The sequence below is a fragment of the Lissotriton helveticus genome, chromosome 4_1, assembly GCF_964261635.1.
Source record: "Lissotriton helveticus chromosome 4_1, aLisHel1.1, whole genome shotgun sequence".
NCBI lineage: Eukaryota > Metazoa > Chordata > Amphibia > Caudata > Salamandridae > Lissotriton > Lissotriton helveticus.
Genome location: NC_136063.1, coordinates 84,501,057 through 84,525,853, shown reverse-complemented (window position 1 = coordinate 84,525,853; position 24,797 = coordinate 84,501,057). Strand labels below are relative to the sequence as shown.

General features: G+C 44.8%; 1 protein-coding gene across 3 annotated transcripts in view; it reads left to right on the top strand.

Moving 5' to 3' along the window:
- LOC144828380 (zinc finger protein RFP-like) overlaps nt 1-24,797 on the top strand; it is a 341,356-nt gene that overhangs the window by 263,573 nt on the left and 52,986 nt on the right. For all 3 annotated transcript variants that reach the window (XM_078686492.1, XM_078686494.1, XM_078686493.1), the window contains one exon: nt 18,221-18,243. In XM_078686492.1, the coding sequence (XP_078542618.1) occupies nt 18,221-18,243 (23 nt within the window). The remainder of the gene's footprint in view (nt 1-18,220; nt 18,244-24,797) is intronic.

Here is a 24,797-nt window from a genome sequence, read left to right as displayed (position 1 = left end):
GACTCTTTCGATGTTGTCACGATTCTCGGGTGATGCGACAGCAGGCAGCTTTGATGAACAGGGAGATGCGGCGAAAGCTCACTTTTCCGGCTTTGCCACGATTTCAGCTGCGGCGGCGACACGCTTCTTCTCGATGCGTCGCGCTTCCAGCGGCACACAAGTGACTGGAGTCAGAATTCCCAGCAAGAAAATTCAGGAGGGAGCTGGAGGTGAGGTCTTTTGGCCCTGAGACTTCAGCAGGAGGCAAACACAGTTCAAGCCCTTGGAGAATATTGTGTAGATGAAAGTCCTTACAAAGTTCCTTCTCCTTTCCCTTGGCAATGTAGCAACCACTGCAGGCCAACCCATCAAACAGCACACTGGCAGAGGGGCAGTCCAAACTCTTGCAGCTTCCCTGGCTCTTCTCCTCGGCAGAAAGGTTTCTTGTTCCAGAAGTGATCTAATTTCTTGGGAGCAGAGTCCCAATATTTATACCCCAAAATCCTTTGTTCTCTGAAGGCAGAGAGGCCTCTGCCTAGTCCAAACCAGTTCCTGAGCACTTTGTTTATATGACTCTCCTCTTCCTTTCACTGTGCAGGGCAGAGACTTCAGACGCCAAACAGGAGGTGGAGCCAGCACAGAAGAGGGAAGCTCTGGAGCACTCTGTTGACATGATTCCTCCTCTCCTTTCACAGTGCAGGGCAGAGACATCAGACAAGCCACAGGGGGTGGAACCAGCATTGTAGAAGGAAGGCCCAGCCCTATTCAGGTCCCAGGTGCACTCCTCCCTCCCATCTGGATGTAAATCTCTCTATTCACCACTAGGATGTCCCAGCATGTCTCCTGGAATTCCCCAGCCCTGTCACTCACAAACTCAGACAAGGAATACGCAACTCAGCAGAGGCAGGCTCAAATGGTTAGGCAAGCAAATACCTGCTTTCTAATAGTGGTATTTGCAAACACAGAATATTAAAATAAACTTTACTAAAAGATGAATTTTATTATTCTGAGTTCAGGCATACTAAATTCGAATTTCTACCATGTTCCCTGAGTCAGTTAGTATTGTAGGAATGTAACAATCTTAGCTGCCCATTCTGGCCTATGAGAACAGGTAGACTTCAATAGTGAAAAACAAAAATGGCTGTAATTCAATATTAGAATATGCTACACACATTAGAGCATGTCCTACCTTATACTGACAATGCACCCTGATATGAAGTAAAGGGAAGGTCTAGAGACTGGCAAGTGGGTGCACTTGGCCAAGTCGACATGGCAGTGCTAGACTGCACACAGGCCTTGCAATGGCAGGCCTGAGACACACTTTACAAGCTGCTTTTGTGGGTGGCACAACCAGTGCTGCAAGCCCACCAGCAGCATTTGATTTACAAGCCTTGGGCACACATGGTGCACTATACTAGGGGCTGATAGGTAAATCAAATACCCCAATCATGGAATATACAATCAGTACATTAATTTAACATAGGAAGCATTTGCACTGTGGCACTGATCAGCAGTGGCACAGTTCCCAAAGCATAATTCCAGCAAAAACATATCAAAACAGAGGAGGCAATCCTTCAAAAATGGAAGGGAGACTCTTGCCAATGATGCCAGGTGTAGCAGTGATGAATGGTTGAATAATGGCACTTCATATTTGGTACTTGTCATGATGTGCTTATGGGAATTATTTCTATTGCATTTTTTGCACTCCGTATATTTTTACTGCTATTAGGGATGTTTTCTGTCCCAGATATGTCGAATTCGGTTTCCTCATTTTGCTTTGTTTGATGTATGAATTGTACTGTTCTTTTACCCACTCAAATAAAAAATTGTTTAAAAAACAAAACAAAAAAAAGAAGTGATATTGGGGCAAAATTACTTCCTGCCGTACATTATAAGGATAGTGCAAGTCAACAAGGAGACTTGTGAGCATCTATAGAACCAAGGTCAAAAGCAGAGTTCCTTTATAAGGTCATAAACTCCATGACAGACTCTGCTATGTGCCCCATTCAGAAAGCCACAAGCTGTACCACTTCATGTAACTCGGTTATGAATGTGGTTATGGCAGTTAATGCTTCTGCATTCTTGTCATCAGCTTGTGTTCTTGTTTTGTGAGAAGTTGCAAGAGGTATGAGAGTGCAACTCTTCTGAGCCTTGTGTCTGCACAGGCGGTGAAGAGCACTTCAAGCAAACACTCTCTCCTGCCCCTAAACCCACTCACTTGTTTCTCCACTGGGATCATGAGCTGCTGCAAGTGTCAGACAAGTCACATCACACAACCAAAGATTTCCAGTTTTTGTGGATTGGCCATAAAGTCACTCGTTAACACACCCTATGACGACAATGCAGGGTGGAAATATTTCCCAATTCCTCCCAGGACATTTCCCACGAACACCTGGAGTCACCTTTGTATTTGATCAAAGCAAACAAGTGCCTGAGACTGAGCACCAACTCAACCACGATAGAATCACATGGCTTATGGGTCATCTCAGGGATAAGTAAGGGACGGCTCTTGAGGCGGGTCCCTGCAAAGTACATGGAGGGGCCCACTCCGGACTCAATCAGGAGCTCTATGGCCAAAGTATTGTGCTGATGGGGGCCCCTGGAGCTTAGGGGACCCCCGCACTGCGGGGCCTGCATAACACCACTGGGCTCGAGCCTTTACCTTGGGAGATCTCTCCGCCCCTGGTCAGAAACACCGTCCTATAATGAACGTGTCACTTGCTGACTCTTAGGTCCTGATTCCTTCTGAATTATGCATATGGGATTTCTCTGCCTTTGTATTTTTACTTATTTGCCTTTTTTAATCTGCTGCATATAAACACTATTCTTTACTCTTGTTCTGGGATTCACTCATCTCCCACTTGCTTGAGGCGGAGAAGGCGGACATCTTTTTCCTGATGATTAGCACACTCTAGAGATGCTTTTTTTGTTTTTTTACATGAGACACTTTAGTCATTCTAAGGTGGAACGCAGCTAAGCCCTTGGTCTACTTAAGTCCAACCCTGGCACCAAGGTGCCAAAGGCGGGACCGGCTGCGGTCATGCGCATCCAGCGCCAGCCATGATGCCGGTTCAGGAAGTGACGGCATGGGCACCATCAGGCACAGGGCTATGGAACGAAGGCAACGGAACAGTCGGAAGCTGCATGCTCAGAAGCTGAATGTGAAGGACATTGTTGGGTTATTTTCCTGCCTTCATTACAAAACCTTCTTCAGGGCCTCTCTGAGGAAACTATGTGAACCACTAGCTCATACCTGGGTTCCAGGAGAGCTTGCGGGCAGTAGTACATGAAGCAGCGTTACTTCTGCTAACTGGCTTCCTCATTAATGTTAGATCCCTACCCCGCTGGATGTCTAAGATCTTGTTGGCTCCAGTGAATGGGATTTATTCTTTCTGACCTAAACATGGTCTTCTCACACCTCGCTGCCAGCCATTGTGCTTGCAGACTCGTCTGCTTTCTCCATCTCCCATTTAAGCTGAACCAATTGCAGAGGAGCGGGAGTGGCTTTTATCCAACGATCCAAATATAAACTTTGTTCTCTTTGCTCGAGGATTGCAAAATTACAAATAATCTAGAGGACACCTTCTGGCCAGGCACACTCCTGAACCATTGGTGACTCTGAATCTGCCCCAGCTGGTCACAGACCCCATTCACCAGGCGGGTCATGCATTGGGCTGGGTCTTCTCTAAACTGGACTATTTTAAGGTCAGCGCCCCTAGTCCGCTGTGTTGATCCGATCTCGATCTTAGTCTGCTCTTTCCGCCCTCACCCACAGTTGAATCTACTCCTCTGGAGCTTCGTAGCATCGACCTCCGCTCCTTGTCTTAGTGATAACGTAGAAGAAAAGTTCGCCTGGTTTGACAATTGGCTTTTTCTTCCATCAACCTGTTAGTGCTCAGTGGATCTACGTCCTCCCCACAAACAAGGTTGTCCGCTCCCTGGTTTGTCAATGAACTGATGATTGAAAAATGTTACCGTAAGAGGCTAGAAAGAAATTTAGTGGAAAAATTATGCACTAGCTGACAAAAAGTGCTAGAAGGGAGCACTCTGTGAATGCTACGAGACCATTCAACAAGCCCATGTCGCTTTTTCGCTAACTCATCGAAACATTGGATAACTGCTCTAAAGATATCTTTAAAACTGTAAAATCATTCCTAGCCCCTGGGCCTGCAACAGACATTTGATGCCATTGGTCGAACTCGTGAGAACCTGTCCTTCTTCCAGAGTTAAATCGGTGCCGTCTACTCTGATACCGTGAACGACCACGTCATTCAACCCCCCACCATCGTTTATACTCCAAGTAGGAGATACTTCTTCCCTCCAGTTTATGGAAGGAGACCGCTGCACACTCAGCTAGGTCCATCCTCCAGTCTAATCCTGTCTGGATGGGGAATCTGCTCAGGCTATTGTGGCAAGTAAATTGTGCTCCCTGCTACATCTGTTCCCACCTCAAATCCTTGCCAAAGCCGTACAGACACTTAATCCTGTTCTAAATAGGCTCTGCAATGACTCCTTGACTCAGGCAACTCTCACCAAATTATGGAAATATGGGCAGGTTAACTCTTTATTGAAAGGAAAAAAACCGAATTCTGACCCTAAGGTGATTGCCAGTTTTAGACCCATTCTCTGCTACCAGCCTGCTCTAAGATGCTGAAAAAAGGTTAATAAACATCTGAACACTTATTGAAGCTAATGCTCTGCTTTGTTGCGCTCAGTCCGGGTTCACGGCGAGTCACGATACAGAACATGTCAAAGGAAGCCTCGACCAGGGACCATCATCAGCCTTGGTGCACCTGATCTCAGGTGGGATGACACGCTCCGGTGGCATCAAAAGATCGGCCTTGCGGTGGATTAAATCTTTCCTTTCCGATCACTGCACCGCCGACCTTACTCATCAACTCCTAAAATATTGGGATACTGAGTACTACAATGTCTTCCTCTCCCCACTGACTGGCATCGCACTGCCGGCTGGTCTGAGGGTGATATCCTGTGCAGGTGGCACCCCGTTTATTTTCTCCCCTTAGGCGGTGACCCACGAGCTTCTGGGGAGTGTTAGATCCCGTCTCAGCCAATCCAATCTTGCTAGAGTACCCTTCTGGTTCAAGGCGCTGGGGCACCTCTGTGTTCTGTGCACTTTACAAGTGTATTTATTCATTCATGTATTCACTGTTATGGAGTACAAGGGGCTTGGGATCCATTGACGCGGGCAGTGCTGAGACTGGATCCCTGCAATCCACCATTAATGAAAGCACCCAGAGCAGGGTCCTTCCCCCTGGAATCCATTTTACCCAAGATGGCTTCCACGCTCGACGTTGGTGCTGTCTGGCAGTATGAATGACGACAGTGGCGACGCTCACTGTTCGGGCCCTTACAATGGAGACGTAATTCGACATTTATCAGACAAGAGCGACGGCAGATCACCCGAAGGTGAACTATGAGAAGCTGCACAGAGTTCCAGCTCAGAGTCACCCTGAAGCAGCGGGAAAGGAAAGTCCGTGTTTCTGTGGTCGGATAATTGGAAGATTAAGGATCTCCTGTTGTGAACTCTGTGCTTTGTATGCCAGGCTCTCCGCATTCCTTCATAACATGTCTGAATAATTAGAAACGTAAGTGTCTGCGCGCGCCATCATTGTTTTCATTTTGTAAAGCAAAGTCACAACCAAGACGAGGTCTTTTAAAACAAATGCACTGATCCCATCTTGCAAGAATGCCTGCAGCTTGTAGGTCAGAGAAGGACCGTCGCAGACACGGCCTTGGGCAGAAGCGCCCACGATAAGGTGGCATCGGAGCCCCCTGTTCATGCTCCAGGGCTGGGCGCTTGCCACAGGAGCTCGCTGGCTTGCCATCTCTGAGCGACACAACAGTTGCTGTGTTTTGAAAACAAGGTATGCTGAGCGCCCATCTCTGAACCTCAGAAGGAGGCTTATTATTCACTGGTTCAGCTAGCTCTAGCATAGCGCCTAGTACTAGCAGCATGACGGTGTTAGCACTATAGAACTCTGTAACCATGCAAGAGTTTTTCCTGTTGTTCTCAATATCCATGGCCTCTTTGCTGCATCATCGTTCATGTTCTTGTGGTTTCCATTCTAATTGCATGCGCTGGACTAGGATTTTAGGATCAACCTTTTAAAATACCTTCCTTGATTCTTAGGGCTATTTTGAGTGTGTTATTCATTAATGAAAGCGGGTTTGGAGTTCCACCGTAGTCCCTGAACTCCTGTCATGTGACTGGTCCATACCAAGAAACACTTCTAAGCAATGTTGTTCAGTGGGTTGTGCATGGGTCTCAGTTCTATTGAATTTTTGATTCAGGTTGCCACATTGACTAAGGGTTTAATTATGAGTTTAGCGGTCCATCCGGTCGTGCTGCGGGCACCACGACCAGATATGAGCCTTTGAAAGGCACCGCCGTGGGACCGCCAAAGCACCACCCGCCAGACCAGGAGAAAACTCCTAATCTGGTGGGCAGTCGGCGGTTAAGTTTGGCAGTGCAGGAGCGGGCGCTGGCATGGCGGCCCGCTCCCACAACGCCGAACACGTATCCAGGCCCTAAGTCCTTATTTCAGTTCAGTTCAATTCCTTTATTGCGGTTCACAGGATCATAAAAGTACACAGAATCGATCACAAATAAATACATAGTGATAAAAGAAGAATAAAAACCATTAACTCCAGGTCGATAATGATATAAAACACAGAATTCTAAAAGCAACCTGATTCAAGAGAGCACAGGACTACTATACAGTACAATATTTCAGATAAAACCTGCCAATAATAACCCACTAGGTGATTTAAATCACTTTGGATTACTTGTCATTAGAGAAGGGATCACTTGTTAGCTACCAACTCGCCTAGGACAGGTTCCTATTGGACAAAAACCTCCAGAAGAACCTTTACCCATGATCTAGATGGGGTTGCTATGCCAACCATAGAGTCTTGGGATAGGGACTAATCCATAATAGCCTGAAATGTTGTCTAGTGTTCCTTTACCTAAAATTTAAAGTACTCTGATAAAAAAAATTGTAAATCTCTCAAACCTTAGAATAAACAGTAGATCCTCGTTTCGTCCACACTGGTAAAAACACTATACTAAAAGAAAGTTATAATCTATGCAATTTAATGTAGGCGAACATATCCTCATACAATTCACAAAGCAATCTAATACAGGGAATGCCACATAAACCAATGAGGATTACGAGGTGTAGGAATCACGTGCCATCCACACTGGTGGGCAGGATATTTTAAGAGGGTTTGGTCTGGAGAAGCACATACTCAGGATTAAGAGTACTCCAGTGCTTGGGGGTTGGCTTTACTAATAAAAATGTATATCTGGCCAAACAAACTCTTTTTAGCAACATTAGTTTAATGAAAGACCTGGGAAGTTCTAACTATAGCGCAGCACAGACAAAAAAAGCTACGTTCTAACTATACCATGCAGGTTTGCATGCAGCTCTTTGATGACAGTTCATAGGTCACTGTCATATGATAGGACTGTAACTTCTGAACTGCAAGTAACACAAGAATCTCTTTGACAAAGTCAGTAACCCACTGAGCTATCTATATAAAATGCAGTGTATCTTCATTTCAAAACTACCAACATACAAAGGATTGCTCACCAGCAGGATCATTAATCACAGAGTATTCTGGACATGTTTTATTGTAAATGTAGCATACATGAATTATGTGTCTTGCTTGGCCTTCACTGATTTTAAAAAGAAGAACAAAGAGCCACACATTTTCTTATCTGCTAATTCCTTGTCTCAGCCAATCTGATAAGCAGCTGTGGGGCCAAGAAAGGTGAATCAGGATGAACAAAGTTTTTTTCTCCAGTGTGGAATAGAAAAGGAAATATCCAGGCAGAGGAACTGTTCAGGTTACAGTTAAGGTTACCCGATGCCAAAAAATGGTTTTGTTCCCTTCGCCATGCTCCTATTTTACCTGCACGAGTGGGCGAGGACACAGCCCACCTTTCTAAAAGGCGATGCGTGATTGAGGGTGCCTGTGAGAGCCCAGGCACAATCAGAAAACTCCTTGGAAGAAAAACAACCTTCAGAAGAACGTTTTAAAGGAAAGTGGCCATTTACTACTAGCCTTCGAGACGTCACGAGTGATTGGCCTGTGCATGGCCGCATTGATGGGCATGTGCATGCCTGCAGCCGACCTGATTTGATTGGCCTGTGCATGGCCGCATTGATGGGCCTGTGCATGGCTGCAGCTGACCTGATTTGATTGGCCTGTGCATGGCCGCATTGATGGGCCTGTGCATGCCTGCAGCCGACCTGATTTGATTGGCCTGTTCATGGCCGCATTGATGGGCCTTTGCATGCCTGCAGCTGACCTGATTTGATTGGCCTGTGCATGGCCGCATTGATGGGCCTGTGCATGCCTGCAGCCGACCTGATTTGATTGGCCTGTGCATGGCCGCATTGATGGGCCTGTGCATGCCTGCAGCCGACCTGATTTGATTGGCATGCGCATGGCCGCATTGATGGGCCTGTGCAGCCAACCTGATTTGATTGGCCTGTGCATGGCCGCATCGATGGGCCTGTGCATGGCCTCATTGATGGGCGGGTGCATGCCTGCAGCTGTCCTGATTTGATTGGCCTGTGCATGGCCGCTTTGATGGGCCTGTGCATGCCTGCAGCTGACCTGATTTGATGTGGTGAGACCGGTGTGGAAACTCAAAACAATTCACAGACAAATGGTACGCCATTTTAAACAAGTGCAGCTTGGACATCATACTCTTAATAATAGAGGAACTCTCAAAAACATTGGAAGAACTCGGTACGGATATAGATAAAAACCAAACAGGAACTGGAAAAACTAATCAAACCTGAGGAAATGTCTAAAATCTTGGAGGACATCAACAACCAATTATTAAAACACACACAGGAGGTCAATGATAGAAAAATTCGAAAGTACAGACGAGATACTATTGACTATAAATTGGAAGAGGTATACACATGGGCAGATATATATGCGAGAAAAAGTCAGAACAAAACATACACGTCTCAGACGGATACATCATCTACAGAGAGTGACACAACAACTACCCACAAACCACGATCGGCCAGTAATCAAAAGTCACAGGAAACACGCAGTACATCTTCCAATCCTTTTTTAGAAAGAGGGCACGAAGAAAGGGGAGACCCAGGAGGGGACAAGGAAAAAGAACAAGACAGGGGGCCCCCTCAGACGAGGACCCTAACGGCCAAGAAAGACAAAACGAAGAAACAACTGAACTAGTAACCACGGAAGACAATCTAGTCCTAAACATCTCTAAATGTCCACTGAATGAAATGCAGCTTAAAACTCTTCAGAAAGGCACATCATATGTGCCCACAGCCCATACAAACACACTAGAAATGGAAGTCAGCCTGTTCAAGCTATCAAGGAAGATAAGATTAAGACATTTCTTTGACAACGTTATAACAGATACACGCCAAGAGGAAGAGGACCAATTAAAGGGATTAAGATCGAGGAGCACATACATGGCTCCGATGAGTCACAAGACCATAGACCTATTCGAGAAATTATGTAAACAAGACATCAACAAATTGAACACACAAAAAAGAAGTAAACATTTAAACATGACAAAGAAAGAACAGGGAGTATTAAAATCCATAAACAGCAACGACCAAGTGGTGTGCCAAAAAGCAGACAAAGGGGGAGCCCTAGTAATACTGGATAAATCCTACTACGAAACAGCAGTAGAAAACCATCTGGAGGATGACAACATTTACATGCAATTGGATTTTAACCCCACCCAGGAGATCAAGAGAACCTTACAGACAATACTACAAGCGGCTACGGACAGAGGAGTAATACAAGAAAAAGTTAAACAATACCTCACCCAAGAGAACCCAGTGAGCCCTAATTTTTATATGGTACCCAAAGTACACAAAAACCTACATACCCCACCACGCGGACCGATAGTGTCAACCAGAAAAAGTATCCACGAGCCAATCAGGAAATTTCTTGATAAATATTTACAACTTAGTGTCACGGTAACCAAATCCTACATTAAAGATACCACAGAATGTCATAACAAATTATCCACTGTCCAAATAACAGAGAGTCATAACATCATCATGGCAACCATATACGTGAAAGCGCTGTACACATCCATACCACACAAACAAGGTATAGACGCAGTGGAAAAGGCGTTACTATCTAGTGAGTATAGAGAAGACATGAAAATATTTCTAATGGAACTACTAGAATTCACCCTGATGCACAGCTACTTTACATATAACAACAAATGGTGCCTACAGAAGAGCGGGATATCAATGGGCAACTGTGCAGGTCCAACATATGCCAATATATATATGAGTGTATTTGAGGAGACAAACATCTTGGAGAAGGAAGCTTGGAAATCCCACATCCAACTATATGTCCACTTCATAGACAACATATTTGTAATTTGGGAAGGTTCAAAAGAATCACTACAAAAATCAGATAGCACAACTTAATCTGGTGGATGAAAGGATTCAATTCACATGGGAAATCCCGGAAGAAATGATCCACTTCCTGAATGTGGAGATTACGAAAAAATAAACAAGGTTCGCAATGAATATTTTCAGAAAACCTACAGACAGGAATAACATCCTAAGATATGAGAGTTATCATCCTCCATCACTAAAGGAACAGTTACCTTACTCCCAACTACTAAGGGTGAAACGAGTAGTCTCGGAACCCGAACAACTAAACATACAAACACAGCTAATGATATCCCGTTTTAAACACAGAGGATATCCAGATAATACCCTACAACAAGCATTAAGATGATCACAAAAATAGTCGAGAGAAGATCTTCTCAAAATACAGCTTCAAAGACCAGAAAACCGCATTACCTGTGTCAGCACATATTCTAACATGAGTATTCACTTCAAGAGAATAATCAAAAGACACTGGGCCTTACTAAGAGCTGAACCTGACTTCAAGAACATATTTACTAAGGAACCCTTATTCGCATACACTAGATCGAAAAACATCGGAGAAATGTTGAAACAATCAACAGCAAGCCAAACGCTGAGGAAATACACTGGCACTCAACCATGCCAGAACTGCAGTAACTGCAATAAGATCATGAGGGGTAAAAACATCACACACCCCACCAGAGGAAATAAAATCAACCTCAAAGTCAGCGGCGTGCAACACCATGAATATAATCTATATGTTAAAATGCCCATGCGGCAAAGCCTATGTGGGTCAAACAGAGAGAAAATTAAAAACGAGGATAAACGAACACAAGAATAACATAAGGACAAAAATGATGAAATCCACAATCGCTACTCATTTTCTAGAAGCACAACACCAGATCAGCCAACTAAGAGCATGCATATTAGAAACTGTGGAGAAGAGAGAAGGCACGGACAATTAGAAAATCCTTCTAAAAAGAGAGAATCACTGGATTTACTACCTCAATACAATGAAACCAAACGGACTGAACGATAGAACTGAATTTTTATGTTATCTATAATCAATGTCTAATTGAACTTTTTTCACAAGTAGACTGATCATGCTATTGATGTATGGCCACTACACACAGAAGAACACACAGTATATTAGTCACTAACATCCTCACCCCAAACAATACACAAACACTTCCAACACGAGGCGAGGTTATAGAAGTCAAGCAGGGTCGGCCCGGTCAGCATCTGGATGGGAGACCGCCCGGTAACAACAGGCTCTACCTTTTAAAATAATATATATTTTTTTCACATTCTTAATAGTTTAAATCCTTCCCATTAACTCCCTTTCGGAGTGTCAATTACTCAGTGCAAGCCCACCCTAGCGTTTAGTCACACACCGCGCTATTGAATAGTTTAACGCTTTTAGCTTACGGCTTCGACTCAACACATTTTTACATTTTTTTTTATATTTGAACACTTTATTAACAACACACATAGTGAACAGGTAAAGGACCAATCGCTTTAAAAGAGATGACAGCGTCATAACGTACACACGTACCGACGCTGGAGAGAACAGCGCGCGAGCACCGGTCGTAGAGCGAGTAGAGAGTCCAACACGCCATTCACGGTAAGACACAAACTTGGCGTTTGACACTAATACACGGTGATTGCAGCTATTTAGGAGTTATGGAACACATTCAAGATACACAACGGGAACTAGTGAGAAAGGGCACCGGAAGGATTATCTAACGATATAAAGCACCGCATAGTAAGCACGCTTAAAGTGTGTAAATTAATCCACACTAACAGTAGACGCCTAGCGATATAAAGACCTCGTGATGAAGAAACACCATAGGCTGAATCACGCCAGTTATTAAGAAACCCATGGAAGCCTACAGTAATAGCCCCAAGAAAGCAATACAGTTAGCAAACGAAAGCCATCACAGAAATAACGTGGCTACGCCCAAACAACAGATAATGTGTAACAGCACACCGGGGGGTGGAGGCATATAGTAAAGGTTTCCACAAACACTTGAACATACGTTATTTGCTTTACAGATTTATCCCCTGATGAAGGCGCACATACGCCAAAATGCATTGGGAATAAAATGGATGTAGTGGAAGCTATATCACATGGAACGAATAATGATGCATTAAGAAATACAAAAGTGAATCATTTGATGTGAAATGAACATCTGGTATGAATAAAAAAGTAACACTTGAATACAAAAAACAAAGGAGCAAAGAATCACTTATTTATGTTTGAAGTTTAGCTGGTAGCTCATCAAATCACCTAGTGCCCAGGAAGACAGACCAAGAATCCTTGGGGCTGCTACCTACAGCGTCATTAAGAATATCAGACTGTGCAGTGGCATGAGTGTGCTGTTGCATGTGACCCCGTTCAAAATATCACTGACTGCTGTGGCATGTGACTCCCATTTAGAATATCACAGATTGTCCTGTGGCATGTGACCCCATTCAGAATATATCACTGTGCTGTGGCATGTGACCCCACTCAGAATATCCCAGACCGTGCTGTGGCATGCGAGCCCATTCAGAATATGACAAGAATGTGATGTGGCATGTTACCTCTATTCAGAATATCACAGACTGCTGTGGCGTGTGACCCCATTTAGAATAGCTCAGACTGTGCTGTGGCTTGCGACCCCATTTAGAATATTAAAGACTGTGTGTGGTATGTTACCCCTAGTCATAATATCACAGACTGTGCTGTGGCATGTGACCCCATTCAGAATCCCACAGACTGTGCTGAGGCATGTGACTCCATTCAGAATATCACAGTCTGTGCTGTGACATGTGACCCCTGTTCAGAACATTACAGACTGTACTGTGGCATGTGACCCCATTCAGAATATCACAGTCTGTGCTGTGGCATGTGGCCCCTATTCAGAATATTACAGAATGTGCTGCGGCATGTGACCCAATTCAGAATATCACTGACAGTGCTGTGGCATGTGACCTCTATTCAGAATATCACAGACAGTGCTGTGCCATGTGACCCGATTCAAAATATGACAGACGGTGCTGTGGCATGTGACCCCATTCAGAATATCACAGTCTGTGCTGTGGCATGTGGCCCCTATTCAGAATATTACAGAATGTGCTGCGGCATGTGACCCGATTCAAAATATGACAGACGGTGCTGTGGCATGTGTACCCATTCAGAATATCATAGACTGTGCTGTGGCATGTGACCCCATTCAGAATATCATAGACTGTGCTGTGGCATGTGACCCCATTCAGAATATCCAAGACTGTGCTGTGGCATGTGACCCCATTCAAAATATCACAGACTGCTGTGGTATGTGACCCTCATTTACAATATCACAGACTCTGCTGTGGCATGTGACCCCTATTCAGAATATTAAAGGCTGTGCTGTGGCATGTGACCCCATTCAGAATATAACAGACTGTGCTGTGGCATGTGACCCTATTAAAAATATTACAGACTGTGCTGTGGCATGTGACCCCATTCAGAGTATCACAGTCTGTGCTGTGGCATGTGGCTCCTATTCAGAAGATCACGAACAGTGCTGTGGCATGTAACCCCCATTCAGAATATCACAGACTCTGCTGTGGCATGTGACCCCATTCAAAATAACACCTACCGTGCTATGGCATGTGACCCCTATTCAGAATATCAGAGACTGTGCTTTAGCATGTGTACCCATTCAGAATATCAGAGACTGTGCAGTGGCATGTGACCCCATTCAGAATATCACAGACTGTGCTGTGGCATGTGACCCCATTCAGAATATATATACAGACACAACAATGGTCCCAAGCAAGGAGACAAAGGATAGTTCAAAATAAATATAGACCCACTCAGTTCTATATTGGTAAAGACATGCCCAGCCGGGCAGAGGCCTTTGAAGTTTATATTTAAATAGAAATTTTAAACACAACAGAATACCTTCAACAGTTCACGTGTGTGGGGCACAAGCCTGTACCCAACCACAACAATACAAAGACACAAACAACACATAAAAGGGGCTTGTAAGGCAAGAGCGGCAGTTTCTGTAGAATTCCAATCATACAGAAAAATATGTGTAGGTACCATTACATAGCTTTGTATAAAGATTCATTACACAAGTATATGGTACTGAGGTCGACGGTGTTTCGGACCCCCTTACTAAATCATGGGGTCCATCATCAGGACAAAACAATAATTGCCTTGGAATGTAAGCCTCTTTTGCCACGAAGAGAATAGATGAGAAGCTCACAGGCGAGCTTGGAGTAAAAACGGGCCAGCAGAGCCAAGGTCTTGGAGGATTATGCCCGGGACTTGGGTAGCAAGAGAGCGTTAATTTCCTTATGGTATCCTGGAGCCAGGAACTCGACTCAAGCCGACTGACCCGGCCCGCCCTGGCTCAATGACCCCAGCGCGACACGGCGTTGCCGGTACTACCCGGACTACGGTCTCAAGCGGAAATTAGGCACTACGTATGCTCCGCCCCTGGCCCGATACCATAAGGAAATTAACGTTAATTAATGTTTTGTGACACCATTTAGAATATTAGACTAGTTTCGGATCACTGACAGGATATCAACTACAAAAATATATGGCATTTAAAATATCGAAGTCCTATCTACAAGCAGGTAAGTACAAAAATATCGAATCAAAAATATCGTTTAAAAATATGTACTTTGTAAAAATATCGAATTTATTAAAATTAATGTAAAATTAAAAAAATATTAAAAATAAATAACTAAAATATACTTATAATTACTTAAATACCCTTAAAATAATTAAATAATTAATTTAAGTTATAAAAAAATAATAATAATAGTTTATTTGTTAAAACATATATATATATTAACATAATATTATTAAAAAATATACAATATTATTACCGTAGCATAGCAAGAGTGTTAAAATTACTATTCCCACTCCAATGAGTGCAACAGTAGGGAAAGCGTTGGATAGCGTAGCGGTAAAAATTACTATTCCCACTCCAAAGAGTTCAACAGTAGGGAAAGCGTTGGATAGCGTAGGGGTAAAAATTACTATTCCCACTCCAAAGAGTGCAACAGTAGGGAAAGCGTTGGATAGCGTAGCGGTAAAAATTACTATTCCGACTCCAAAGAGTTCAACAGTAGGGAAAGCGTTGGATAGCGTAGGGGTAAAAATTACTATTCCCACTCCAGTGAGTGCAACAGTAGGGAAAGCGTTGGATAGCGTAGGGGTAAAAATTACTATTCCCACTCCAAAGAGTGCAACAGTAGGGAAAGCATTGGATAGCGTAGGGGTAAAAATTACTATTCCCACTCCAAAGAGTGCAACAGGAGGGAAAGCGTTGGATAGCGTAGGGGTAAAAATTACTATTCCCACTCCAGTGAGTGCAACAGTAGGGAAAGCGTTGGATAGCGTAGGGGTAAAAATTACTATTCCCACTCCAGTGAGTGCAACAGTAGGGAAAGCGTTGGATAGCGTAGGGGTAAAAATTACTATTCCCACTCCAAAGAGTGCAACAGTAGGGAAAGCATTGGATAGCGTAGGGGTAAAAATTACTATTCACACTCCAGTGAGTGCAACAGTAAGGAAAGCGTTGGATAGCGTAGGGGTACAAATTACTATTCCCACTCCAGTGGGTGCAACAGTGGGGAAAGTGTTGGATAGCATAGGGGTAAAAATTACTATTCCAACTCCAAAGAGTGCAACAGTAGGGAAAGCGTTGGATAGCGTAGGGGTTAAAATTACTATTCCCACCCCAATGAGTGCAACAGTAGGGAAAGCGTTGGATAGCGTAGGGGTAAAAATGACTATTCCCACTCCATTGGATGCAACAGTAGGGAAAGCGTTGGATAGCGTAGGGGTATAAATTACTATTCCCACTCCAATGAATGCAACAGTAGGGAAAGCGTTGGATAGCGTAAAGATAAAAATTACTATTCCCACTCCAGTGAGTGCAACAGTAGGAAAAGCGTTGGATAGCGTAGGGGTAAAAAATTACTATTCCCACTCCAGTGGGTGCAACAGTAGGGAAAGCGTTGGATAGCGTAGGGGTAAAAATTACTATTCCCACTCCAGTGAGTGCAATAGTAGGGAAAGCGTTGGATAGCGTAGGGGTAAAAATTACTATTCCCACTCCAAAGAGAGCAACAGTAGGGAAAGGGTTTGATAGCTTAGGGGTTAAAATTACTATTCCTACTCCAATGAGTGCAACAGTAGGGAAAGCGTTGGATAGCGTAGGGGTAAAAATGACTATTCCCACTCCAGAGAGTGCAACAGTAGGGAAAGTAAATACTTCATATATTATTTAAAAAAATATACATTAATATCTATAAAAAATTAATTAAAAGTAATTACCAATTTAAAATAATATAATAATTATTCAATTAAAATTACAAATTAAAATTATTTATTACAATTAGTTACATATTAATACAAATTAATTACAAATTAACAATTAATTATTTAACAATTAAAAAATATTAACAATTAATTCAATTTAAATACAATTAAATAAATTGAATTATTTAATTAATAATAAATAAATTACTTCCCACCCTATTCCCCTATAAACCCACAACCCGCTACAGAAAATAAATTAGTAAAATAAACATAATTAGCAAGTAATCAATTAAATAAAATTAATTGGCGATTAAAATTTAATTAATTACCCATAAAAAATTAATTAACAATTAATTCTCAATAAATACCAATAAATCATTTTACATATTTAATTAATTATAAATAAATTACTTCCCACCCAATTCCCCTATAAACCCACAACCCACTACAGAAAATAAACTAGTAAAATTAACATAATTAGCAATTAATCAATTAATTAAAATTAATTGCCAATTACAATTTAATTAATTACCAAATATAAATTAATTAACAATTAATTAAAAATTAATACAAATAAATAAATTTACATATTTAATAAATTATAATTAAATTACTTCCCACCCTATTCCCCTATAAACCCACAACCCGCTGCAGAATTAAATTATGCAAAAATTAAAAAAACAAAATAATAATTAAAATAAATTATAACATAAATACACACTTTTCACACACATAATAACATAAAAAACACTATAAAAATTCGATATTATTAAAAATTCGATAATTTTAATAACCTATATTATATACTTCGATATTTTAACTTTCTATATTTTTAACATTCGATATTACATTACTTACCTTAAAAACAATATTTTTGATGTCTATATTCTGTCCATTCGATATTTTGTCCATTCTATATTTTAAACTCGATATTATGTCCATTCGATATTTTTTACTCGATATTTTGACTGTTTACCCTAGTTTCACATGAATCTATACAGAATATCCCACACTGTGTTGTGTGACACCATTCAGAATATTACAGGTTTCATGTGAATATGTACAGAATAGTTTCACATAAATCTTTACAGAATATCGCACACTGTGCTGTGTTGTGTGACACCATTCAGAATATTACAAAAGGTTTCATGTGAATCTATACAGAATATCGCTCTGTGTTTATCATGTAACACCATTCACAACATCACAGATTGTGAGGCATGTGACCTGATGAGGAATATCACAGCCTACATTGTGATCTGACCTCATTCAGATTTGAATATTGCCATGCGTCTCCATTTTGTATATCACAAATTGTGCTGTGATGTGTGACCTCATTCAAAATATCATGGGCTGTGTGTGTTGAGGTGTAGACTCAGCTCTCAATGCCTCATCAGATGGGATATTTGCACGTTTACCTAAACTTTACTTTTTACAATATGTATTACTTCTAAACGGCATTCTGAAACCTAAAATCTATCATTGAAACTGATGTCCTTCTTTTGTTTTGCAGGATGTTAGAAGCACCCTGGACAGGTAAGGCTGGTTTATTGTCCTCTCAGTGTGTAAGGAGCGGGTCTGGCTGCAGTGTGGAAATGTCAGTGCTGAGCTCACAGAAACCCCCTCTGCTGCCAGAGCAAGACCACCTTATACTATTATTGTATGTACAACACCTCGTAGCTACTCTCCCGTCTTTAAAAAGCTACAAACACTGTTGAGGCCCCATCGGCTTCTTCTCAAAACGTCTTTTTATTCTAAGAAACTTTAATTGAGTCCTCAAAGAAGGGCCTTGAGACTTCCTTGAACTCCTAATCTTCCAATGTTGTTAAAATACCCAGAGTCCTCGGATACCTTTGTCAGGCCTTTCTATTCTCCCTCCAATGCTGAGGCCTCGCCCTGGTGCTCAGAGGCGTCATTGGAAGTCACGAAAACCACATCCGCTGCACAGAGACCCGTCCCATCCTTTAATACGGAAGCTGTGTCCAGCGGTCGAGAGGCCGCTGTCTATCCCTGGTTTAAAGAGTGGAGATAAGGTATTGTGGCTCTGTGCCTCGGAGTGACCCAAGCACTTTGGAAAAACAAAAGCAGACATGACAGGAAATGTATCTCGGGCAATCCATAAACATTTGAAACAGCTAATTCTGAGACAGGGACTGTTATAGTTCAGACCCTTTTAATTTAGATCCTCCACTGAGACAGAAGATGCAACTGCTGACGTACAATAGTGTAAGACATTTCACACCCAGGCCCTATACTTCACTTTTAGATGATTATACATAACAGTGCATTCCAGACTGATGCTTTATGGCCGATGGCTGTGCTGACACTCTTTTCACCAGCTTGTGAATAAAAGGAGGGCACACCTCTACGTGTATGGTGATACACTTGTGAAACACACATGCAGTGTCCATAGAAGCCAAGTTTGAGATTGTTTGTGTGTGACATTTCATATCTGGCATGTTTTTAAGTGTGACACTTCAAGGACTTTGAGCAAGGCTTTATCATAAGGAGTCATGTCTGTATAAAGAGAGTATTTGTAACAATAAATCTCTTTCCTAAAAGTAATGACCTAGAAAAGCTGCAGCAGCATTAGACACAAGCGAGGCTCACATCAGCAGGTCAGAGCTTCAGGACACCGTGACCTGCACCCAGTGGGCCATGGACAGGCAGAGCAAAGCTGCAGCACGGATCCTGTCGCTGCACTCCTGTGCTCTTTACTCCTGTATCTGAGCCTGGTAAGATTCAGGCAGAGCAAAGCTGCAGCACAGACACTGTCGCTGCACTCCTGCGCTCTTTACTCCTGTATCTGAGCCTGGTAAGAGTCAGGCAGAGCAAAGCTGCAGCAGGGATCCTGTCGCTGCACTCCTACGCTCTTACTCCTGCATCCGAGCCTGGTAAGAGTCAAGCAGAGCGAAGCTGCAGCACAGATCCTGTCGCTGCACTCCTGCGCTCTTACTCCTGCATCCGAGCCTGGTAAGAGTCAAGCAGAGCGAAGCTGCAGCACGGATCCTGTTGCAGCACTCCTACGCTCTTTACTCCTGTATCTGGGACTGGTAAGAGTCTGGCAGTGCAAAGCTGCAGCACAGATCCTTTCGCTGCACTCCTGCGCTCTTTACTCCTGTATCTGGGACTGGTAAGAGTCTGGCAGTGCAAAGCTGCAGCACGGATCCTTTCGCTGAACTCCTGCGCTCTTTACTCCTGTATCTGGGACTGGTAAGAGTCTGGCAGTGCAAAGCTGCAGCACGGATCCTTTCGCTGCACTCCTGCGCTCTTTACTCCTGTATCTGGGACTGGTAAGAGTCTGGCAGTGCAAAGCTGCAGCACGGATCCTTTCGCTGCACTCCTGCGTTCTTTACTCCTGTATCTGGGACTGGTAAGAGTCTGGCAGTGCAAAGCTGCAGCACGGATCCTTTCGCTTCACTCCTGCGCTCTTTACTCCTGTATCTGGGACTGGTAAGAGTCTGGCAGTGCAAAGCTGCAGCACGGATCCTTTCGCTGCACTCCTGCGCTCTTTACTCCTGTATCTGGGACTGGTAAGAGTCTGGCAGTGCAAAGCTGCAGCACAGATCCTTTCGCTGCACTCCTGCGCTCTTTACTCCTGTGTCTGGGACTGGTAAGAGTCTGGCAGTGCAAAGCTGCAGCACGGATCCTGTCGCTGCACTCCTGCGCTCCTACTCCTGCATCCGAGCCTGGTAAGAGTCTGGTAGAGCAAAGCTGCAGCACGGATCCTGTCACTGCACTCCTGCGCTCTTTATTCCTGTATCTGAGACTGGTAAGAGTCTGGCAGTGCAAAGCTGCAGCACGGATCCTGTCGCTGCACTCCTGTGCTCTTACTCCTGCATCCGAGCCTGGTAAGAGTCTGGCAGAGCAAAGCTGCGGCACGGATCCTGTCACTGCACTCCTGCACTCTTTACTCCTGTATCTGAGCCTGGTAAGAGTCTGGCAGAGCAAAGCTGCAGAATGGATCCTGCCACTGCACTCCTGCGCTCTTACTCCTGCATCCGAGCCTGGTAAGAGTCTGGCAGAGCAAAGCTGCAGCACAGATCCTGTCGCTGCACTCCTGAGCTCTTTACTCCTGCATCTGAGCCTTTTAAGAGTCAGTCAGAGTGACGCTGCAGCACGGATCCTGTCGCTGCACTCCTACGCTCTTTACTCCTGTATCTGAGCCTGGTAAGAGTCCGGCAGTGCAAAGCTACAGCAGGGATCCTGTTGCTGTACTCCTGCCCTCCTGCACTCTTTACTCATTCATCTACGCCGGGTAAGAGTGAGGCAGAACAAAGCTGCAGCACGGATCCTGTCGCTGCACTCCTGCGCTCTTACTCCTGCATCCGAGCCTGGTAAGAGTCTGGCAGAGCAAAGCTGCGGCACGGATCCTGTCACTGCACTCCTGCACTCTTTACTCCTGTATCTGAGCCTGGTAAGAGTCTGGCAGAGCAAAGCTGCAGAATGGATCCTGCCACTGCACTCCTGCGCTCTTACTCCTGCATCCGAGCCTGGTAAGAGTCTGGCAGAGCAAAGCTGCAGCACAGATCCTGTCGCTGCACTCCTGAGCTCTTTACTCCTGCATCTGAGCCTTTTAAGAGTCAGTCAGAGTGACGCTGCAGCACGGATCCTGTCGCTGCACTCCTACGCTCTTTACTCCTGTATCTGAGCCTGGTAAGAGTCTGGCAGAGCAAAGCTGCAGAATGGATCCTGCCACTGCACTCCTGCGCTCTTACTCCTGCATCCGAGCCTGGTAAGAGTCTGGCAGAGCAAAGCTGCAGCACGGATCCTGTCGCTGCACTCCTGAGCTCTTTACTCCTGCATCTGAGCCTGATAAGAGTCAGTCAGAGTGACGCTGCAGCACGGATCCTGTCGCTGCACTCCTACGCTCTTTACTCCTGTATCTGAGCCTGGTAAGAGTCTGGCAGTGCAAAGCTACAGCAGGGATCCTGTCGCTGCACTCCTACGCTCTTTACTCCTGTATCTGAGACTGGTAAGAGTCTGGCAGCGCAAAGCTACAGCAGGGATCCTGTCGCTGCACTCTTACGCTCTTTACTCCTGTATCTGAGACTGGTAAGAGTCTGGCAGAGCAAAGCTGCAGCATGGATCCTGTCGCTGCACTGCTGCGCTTTTTACTCCTGTATCTGAGACTGGTAAGAGTCTGGCAGCGCAAAGCTACAGCAGGGATCCTGTCGCTGCACTCTTACGCTCTTTACTCCTGTATCTGAGACTGGTAAGAGTCTGGCAGCGCAAAGCTACAGCAGGGATCCTGTCGCTGCACTCTTACGCTCTTTACTCCTGTATCTGAGACTGGTAAGAGTCTGGCAGAGCAAAGCTGCAGCGCGGATCCTTTCACTGCACTGCTGCGCTTTTTACTCCTGCATCCAAGCCTGGTAAGAGTGAGTCAGAGTGACGCTGCAGCAGGGATCCTGTTTCTGCACTACTGCACTCTTTACTCCTGTATCTGAGCCTGGTAAGAGTCCGGCAGTGCAAAGCTACAGCAGGGATCCTGTTGCTGTACTCCTGCCCTCCTGCACTCTTTACTCATTCATCTACGCCGGGTAAGAGTGAGGCAGAACAAAGCTGCAGCACGGATCCTGTCGCTGCACTCCTGCGCTCTTACTCCTGCATCCGAGCCTGGTAAGAGTCTGGCAGAGCAAAGCTGCGGCACGGATCCTGTCACTGCACTCCTGCACTCTTTACTCCTGTATCTGAGCCTGGTAAGAGTCTGGCAGAGCAAAGCTGCAGAATGGATCCTGCCACTGCACTCCTGCGCTCTTACTCCTGCATCCGAGCCTGGTAAGAGGCTGGCAGAGCAAAGCTGCAGCACAGATCCTGTCGCTGCACTCCTGAGCTCTTTACTCCTGCATCTGAGCCTTTTAAGAGTCAGTCAGAGTGACGCTGCAGCACGGATCCTGTCGCTGCACTCCTACGCTCTTTACTCCTGTATCTGAGCCTGGTAAGAGTCTGGCAGAGCAAAGCTGCAGAATGGATCCTGCCACTGCACTCCTGCGCTCTTACTCCTGCATCCGAGCCTGGTAAGAGTCTGGCAGAGCAAAGCTGCAGCACGGATCCTGTCGCTGCACTCCTGAGCTCTTTACTCCTGCATCTGAGCCTGGTAAGAGTCAGTCAGAGTGACGCTGCAGCACGGATCCTGTCGCTGCACTCCTACGCTCTTTACTCCTGTATCTGAGCATGGTAAGAGTCTGGCAGTGCAAAGCTACAGCAGGGATCCTGTCGCTGCACTCCTACGCTCTTTACTCCTGTATCTGAGACTGGTAAGAGTCTGGCAGCGCAAAGCTACAGCAGGGATCCTGTCGCTGCACTCTTACGCTCTTTACTCCTGTATCTGAGACTGGTAAGAGTCTGGCAGAGCAAAGCTGCAGCATGGATCCTGTCGCTGCACTGCTGCGCTTTTTACTCCTGCATCAGAGCCTGGTAAGAGTCTGGCAGAGCAAAGCTGCAGCGCGGATCCTTTCACTGCACTGCTGCGCTTTTTACTCCTGCATCCAAGCCTGGTAAGAGTGAGTCAGAGTGACGCTGCAGCAGGGATCCTGTTTCTGCACTACTGCACTCTTTACTCCTGTATCTGAGCCTGGTAAGAGTCCGGCAGTGCAAAGCTACAGCAGGGATCCTGTTGCTGTACTCCTGCCCTCCTGCACTCTTTACTCATTCATCTACGCCGGGTAAGAGTGAGGCAGAACAAAGCTGCAGAATGGATCCTGCCACTGCACTCCTGCACTCTTTACTCATGTATCTGAGCCTGGTAAGAGTCAGGCAGAGTGAAGCTGCAGCACTGATCCGGTCGCTGCATTCCTGCTCTCTTTACTCCTACATCTGAGCCTGGTAACAGTCAGGTAGAGCAAAGCTGCACCAGGGATCCTGTTGCTGCACTCCTGTGCTCTTTACTGCTGCGACTGAGCCTGGTAAGAGTCAGGCAGAACGAAGCTGCAGCACGGATCCTGTCGCTGCACTCCTGCACTCTTAACTCCTGCATCTGAGCCTGGTAAGAGTCAGTCAGAGTGACGCTGCAGCACGGATCCTGTCGCTGAACTCCTGCGCTCTTTACTCCTGTATCCGATCCTGGTAAGATTCTGGCAGAGTGAACCTGCAGCACATATCCTGTTGCTGCCCTCCTTTGCTCTTTACTCCTGTATCTGAGCCTGGTAAGAGTCAGGCAGAGTGAACCTGCAGCACATATCCTGTTGCTGCACTCCTTTGCTCTTTACTCCTGTATCTGAGCCTGGTAAGAGTCAGGCAGAGTGAAGCTGCAGCACTGCTCCGGTCGCTGCACTCCTGCTCTCTTTTCTCCTACATCTGAGCCTGGTAACAGTCAGGTAGAGCAAAGCTGCACCAGGGATCCTGTTGCTGCACTCCTGTGCTCTTTACTCCTGTATCTGGGCCTGGTAAGAGTCAAACAAAGTTGGGGAGTCCAGAGGCAGTTTGGAGCAGCAATGTCAGCAGCTGGGTTACTGCCACTACAGATAGAGAAAAAACAGACAGCATAAAGTGGAGACTCCACCAATGATATTTTCTTTCTCCGTGTTATCTCTGTGGTGAAAGAAATCCAATTTGTGGATTCTCTTCCAGATTTACTAATTTTCTCTTGACTAAGAAATGTTTCCATTGCCAACTATCCCTAATACAAGCCCTGGACTAGTGAATCACAAGGCAGAGTATCAGAGGACCTCACCATCCTTTTGTTGTTTTTGCAGTCTAGAACATTCCTAGCACACTCCTTTCTTTTTTCCATTTGCCATTCACTTCAACCTTTCTCCCTTCGTCTTCTGCTTTTCTCCATTTTTGCTTTCTGGCGTTCATACTTCCTTTCAATATTTTCACATTCTATTCCTGTCTTGATTGCTTGTCCTTTCCCTTTTCACTTTCTCTTTATGTATGTATTGTTTCTTGCCTTCATCTTCTCCCTTTTACATTGTAGCAACTCAATATTGTGAGTGGGGCACTGAACTCCTTAGTCTGTCTTGTCATCACAGTGTTTTTGCAGTCAGCTGAGATTTTCTCAGATTGAGACCGTTACAGCTCAACTGTCAGCTCTGATGACGTAACTATTTCCTTCTATTTCTCCTCTCTCAGTACTTTGTATTCAT